Source organism: Grammomys surdaster, unplaced genomic scaffold (genome assembly GCF_004785775.1).
Source record: "Grammomys surdaster isolate TR1022 unplaced genomic scaffold, NIH_TR_1.0 958, whole genome shotgun sequence".
Classification (NCBI taxonomy): Eukaryota; Metazoa; Chordata; class Mammalia; order Rodentia; family Muridae; genus Grammomys; species Grammomys surdaster.
This window is the reverse complement of record NW_021605377.1, coordinates 4,959,478-4,965,477: the sequence shown is the minus strand read 5'-3', so window position 1 is coordinate 4,965,477 and position 6,000 is coordinate 4,959,478. Positions and strand designations below refer to the sequence as shown.

Sequence of the window (6,000 nt, the reverse complement as noted above, 5' to 3'; positions counted from 1 at the left end):
GGAGGGAGGGAGGAAGGGAAGGAGGGAGGGAAGAAGGAAGGAAAGAAGGAAGGGAGGGAGGGAGGGAAGGAGGGAGGGAGGGAGGGATGAAATGTTACATGTCTGCAATTAACTGAAAAACAGTCCCACTTAAAAAATTGTTCCTGACTTCTATGAATCTGTGATGGTGCATATGCTCACACAGATAGACACACACACACACACACACACACACAAACACACACACAAAATGTTTAAAAAGATAAAGATTTAGCAGGGATATGTCATCGTGGCACAAAAGGACATGTGACAATGAAACAGAAGCAGGACTGGAAGGAAAGGCATACACAACGACAGAAGGGACCTCAGGAGTCTCCACTGACCACAAAATGAAGGTGTCAGCCCCGCAGTGACAGAACATGATCTTGGGAAGAACCGTGGAACCAGTCAGAGCTTGTCTTTCTCCCAGTATGACCCCCCAGTGCCATGTGGAGATATCTATGTGGAAGATACCACTTCCAGAGGAACTGGAAAAGGTTCAAGTGAAAAAGAACAGGACAAAACAACACTTTGAATCAGGAAGAGCGAGCAAGGGTCACTCATCAAAGGAACTAAAGCCTGGTTTTAATTACGGCTCTCACACAATGCTGTTTGAATGTTCTTTCTCAAACTCCCCACAGGCTTTGGCTCTTCACAGTCATTTAAATTCTAGTCAAATATCACTTTCTCAGAGGCTTTCATCCAAAGTAGCTACGACGGTTCCTGGCACATCGCTGGAAACACTGAGGTTCTTCCTGTTGGTGTATTTTGATCCCTCTTCCTCCACCTGGATGTGAGCACCCCAAAAGCATGGGCCGTGATCACTGCTGATCTCTAACAAACCTGGATACTACCTGGCACGTGAGGGCTATCCTCTACATACCTATAGAAGCAACGTGTCCAAGAAGCAACACAGAAAGTGAACTTGTAAACTAGAGTGTGAGGCAGGTGAGTAAGGCTCCACGACAGTCAAATAAACCCCTAGACGGCTCTGTGTGCCTGTGACAATCTGTGATAGTCACCTAGCTGTTGGGAGCCTTACAGATCCACCTGCCTAAATAAGTTTTATTGATTGCTTCCAACAACTTGGTGTGAGAGTTGATCCTGATGTGCCTGTGTGTATGTGTGTCTCGTGTCTGGGGTATCTGATTGTTTTTAAGACAGTGTCTTACTCTACAGCCCATGCTAATCTGGATAGCCTTGAACTCCTCCTGTCTCAGCCTCCCAACTAGAATTGCCAATTCGTGCTGTCACATCCGGATAAGAAATTCTCATCAGCAAAAACCAAATCATCACTGAGCTTAAACCCCATACTGGAAAATATTCTACATTTTTCCCATATCAAATCATTTATAAGTATTATTTTGTTTTAATTTGCCATTCTTTAAGTCAAAAAGATTAAGTAATTTGCTTCATGTTACCCAAATCATAGCTGGAAACCAATTTTCTTATATTTATTTATTAACTATTTTATGTGTTTTGCCTGCACGTATGTATGTGCACCACATGCCAAAGTCAGAAGAGGGTGTCAGACCCCTTGGAACTAGAGTTACAGACGGTCATGAGCCATTATGAGGGTTCTGACTCTAAGAGCCACAAGCGCTCCTAACCCCTGAGCCAGCTCTCCAGCCCTGGACTCAATTTTAGATAACCGCAGTGGGCCACTCATTTAAAGGTGGAAGCAAATTTAAACAGACCAACAAAACGTTAAGATGGAACCATAATGGCTTAGTAAATTATGACAAGGAATCAGGGGACCAGCATTTTCTCCTCAGCTTGCTACACGGTAAGGATCCTGTTCGGTAACACTGCAGTATACCCTGGGGATACTGTGGGTATGTTCAATTTCTCCTTTTCACAATACCTTTACTCAAAGAGATATGATTACACGTGTTTCTTGTCAGGTATTTTGCCACAGTGATGTGGGAATTAACCAGTACAAGCAGCATTCTTTATCTGCAACATACAGATGTTTACAATAAACTAAAATGAATTTCCCTATCACAGATCCTAAACCTTTATAAACATATGGACAATTGTCATGTCTCCCAAACACATACACACACACACACACAAATGCATACACACATAACACACACACATATGAATGTATACACACACATAACACACACACACACACAATGGATTATTTTAAGAAAATGATCATTATATTAGTAACAGTGAGACAGTTAATATATTCATAGTCATCTTGACAGGATTTAGAGTAACACAGGGGATAAACTTCAGGGAACACCTATGAAGGACTATCCCTGTGCTGGCTAAGTCAACCTGATACACGATAGACTCATCTGAGAGGTGAGAACCCTCACTTGAGAAAACGTCTTCACAAGACTGGGCTACATGCCATTTTCTTAATTAGTGACTAACCTTTGTAGGTAGTAGTCTGGGCTGGCAGTCCTGGGTGCTATAAGAAACCATGGTGGCTGAGCAAACCATGAGGAGCAAGCCATGGCCTCTCCATCAGCAGCCCCTGCTTCCATCAGTGGGCTGTGATTCAGGATGTGTAACCCAAATAAACCCTTTCCTCCCCAAGCTGCTTTTGGTCATGGCACTTCATAACAGCAGTAATGATCCTATGACAATCCCCATTAGTTTACATGAGAAAACCCACCTGCACTGTAGGTGGGTGGCACCATTCTGTGGGCTGGAGATCTGCACTGAATACAAGGGACAGCAAACTGGAAGCTAGGACTAGGCGTGCCCAGCCTCAAGCTCCCACTAGCATGACTGGTGGGCCCTGAACTGTGAGCCAAAACATACCCTTCTTCCCTTACACGTGTTTCTTGTCAGGTATTTTGCCACAGTGATGTGGGAATTAACCAGTACAAGCAGCAATCTTTATTCTGTCCTGAGAAAGACACGATCAAGTACCAGCAAGAGAGCTCAGTGGACAAAGAGACTCCCTGCCAAGCCTGACGACCTGAGTTTGAACCCGGAGGCCACAGGGCAGGCAAGGAGAGAACCGACTCCTGCAGTGTGGATCCTGACCCTTTGAATGTGGCACAGAAGCCTGCTCGCCGAAGCATGCTTCCCCCATCCACCCACACACAGTAGGTTTGCTTGAGAAGTTCTTCTTTAAAGATGTCATCAAGCCTCAATGCATATAATTTCCATCTTTCAAGAAACTTAACTCCTCTGGGTGTGGTGTTCCTACCTATAATCTCAAGACTCAGAGAAGGCTGAGGCAGGAGGATTACTATGATTCAGTGCCAGACAGGGTTATACTTATACTGACATTCTCTCTCTCTCTCTCTCTCTCTCTCTCTCTCTCTCTCTCTCTCTCTCTCTTTCTGTCACACACACACACACACACACACACACACACACACAGACGTACATGCTGGAGAGATGGCTCAGTGTTTAAGAGCACTGGCTGATCTTCCAAAGGACCCAGGTTCAATTCTCAGTACCCACATGGCAGCTTAGAGCTGTCTATAACTCAAACTCCAGGGGATTTGAGATAGACATGCAGAACCCACGAACATAAAACAAGATAAAACAATCAAACAAAGCCGGGCGGTGGTGGCGCACGCCTTTAATCCCAGCACTTAGGAAGCAGAGGCAGGTGGATTTCTGAGTTTGAGGCCAGCTTGGTCTACAGAGTGAGTTCCAGGACAGCCTGGGCTATAGAGAGAAACCCTGTCTCAAAAAACCAAAAAAAAAAAAAAAAACAAAAAACAAAAAAAAAAACAAAACAAAAAAACAATCAAACAACCACAACAAAGAAGGTTAGAATGAGTATCAGGACAAGAATAACCCCTAAGAGAGATTTGTTATTAATCAATAGATATGCCAATACCCACATATATAAATGCATATATAAAAAGCCAGTGAACATTAGTAAAACAATTTATCAAAATCCACTAAATAATCCTTAGGTGATACATAACTGGATACATAACATTTTAGATGCAGGAACAAACTTAAACTGGAAAAGCCTTTGCAGACTAACTGGCTACGGTTGCTGTTGTTTTCCTTCCAGGGTGACAGACAGCATTCTCATACAGCAGCAGGACAAGAAAAACAAAATCAGAAATAATTAATTACCAAAATATACCTGTTTATCCTCCAGTGGGTCTGGCTCCCCTTTACTGGACTCGGAGCTGATGTCATCTTCATCAGAACTATTGATGACTTCCTCGTCAGAAGGCAGGTCACTGGGACCAAGCTGGAGATCATCCTGCCCCTCCTGGGATGTTCCAGAACTGCATCAAGAGAAATGCCCATTAATAAAAGGAAGTGCTGGCTAAACCAAACCAGAACCAAGTACCTTACTGTAGGGGGATATTTCCCCCCTCCTACATTTGCAAAAAAAGCTCGGTGATTGGGCAGTATGAAAGGTAGGCAGAGTGAGGAGTTGCGAGAGAGAGGAAGGGGAGAAAAAAAAGAGAGGGAGCAGCCATGGAGAACCATGGATCGGTCAAAAGCTGCCCTGGGTAGCAACTTCTATCAAAAGGTTAGATATTGGGGAACAACTTTAATTGTGTGGGTATCTTGTTGATTGAGCATTTCTAAATATATAAATCCTTTAGATAATCAGTAAGCTTTAAGAGTCTCATTTCTACCGGGTACCAAGAGGATGGCGGGTATTATCAGGGGCTCAGCCAAGCTTTGCAGGGAACAGCATGGGTGGGTTGGGAGAGCCATTCCCCCATACTGGCATCTCATGGGTACCAGGGCCGGTCTTTCTATAGCTAGAGCCGCAGTCCAGAGCCAGAGCAGTGGGAACATGGTGGCTGCCAGGGAACAAGCTGGATCAAGTGCCGAATTCTAAATCTCTCCCTTTTCACCTTATCCTAGTCATTTGAGAGACTCACCTAAGAGATTTGGAGGAACTGGGAAAAGCCAGGTAAACCTAACACTACCTTCTCCTTTCTGACTCAGCTGTTCTAAACTCAAATTCATTCCGTTTAAAATTTAACTTCAGTACAAATTAAACATCACTGATGACAGGAAGGTGACTGGAGAGCAAGTTTCCCAGCAGCCTCCAGTCTACGTTTCCACCAGTCCTTCCGTTTGAAGGCTGAGTCTGTACTGATTCCTGGTACAAACCAGGAGGACTTACAGGAAGTGTACTAGAAGACTTGTTGAGACCTTGGGCCACAGTATTTAAAAACAACAACAAAACAACAACAAAAACAAAGTGTCAAATCGTAAACCTCAGGAGGCCCTGCTTAGGTAAGCAGCAGTCAACAGTGTGGGAGTAATGAAGACCATGTGGCCACCACCTTAGTTATCCCTGACAAGTTCCTGCAGCTTAAGATGTAAGCAGGACAGCAGACACAGGGTCTCAGGCTCTAACCTACAGAAACTAACAGGACAGAGCCCAGCCACCTAATGAGGTCATTTGAACCTGCCCTCCAGGAGACTGTGACTCAGCCTGAAGCTGGGAAAGCACTTCCAGGACACTTACCTGCTCTTCCCTGTCAGCCTGAGCTCACTAAGGTTTGTTAGTATGCGCAGAGACAGATCTCATGGAGCTAACGAACAGCCACTCTTTCAATCCAATCTGTCAGGGGAATTCCATGGTAAAGTTCCCCAGGCGGCTGATGGAAACCAGCTGAGCAAAGGATGTACACACTCAGAAACAAGATGCTTTTACAAACTACCTGAGACCAGGCTGGGTGTAACCCCAGCATCTGGGGCTTTGAGTAAACGGCTGGCTGTGAGTTCGGGCTACAGTGCGAAGCTGTCTCAGCAGATAAGAGAACTGCTTTTCTGATGTTACTCAGAGCATCTGTGGAATAGTAGAAGACCCAAAGCAAATGGTCAGGAAAACACCCTGGCAGAACAAACACATCTGCAGCGCAGTCCTGCGGTGGCTCTTTTTCAGGCCACTGGCAGGTCGCTCAGCTGCCAGAGCTCCAGATTATAAGTTTCTAATGTGAATCTTAAAAGCTAAGGATAAACTTTCTGCCAGGTCCTGATTACACCGTAGAATCACAGGCTTGCTTCAGAAGC

General features: G+C 44.7%; 1 protein-coding gene across 1 annotated transcript in view; it reads right to left on the bottom strand.

Annotated features, from left to right (window-relative positions):
- Positions 1-6,000, bottom strand: part of Fgd6 (FYVE, RhoGEF and PH domain containing 6) — a 113,067-nt gene that overhangs the window by 67,340 nt on the left and 39,727 nt on the right. The window contains exon 3 of the mRNA XM_028783025.1: positions 4,097-4,244. Coding sequence (XP_028638858.1) covers positions 4,097-4,244 — 148 coding nt within the window. The remainder of the gene's footprint in view (positions 1-4,096; positions 4,245-6,000) is intronic.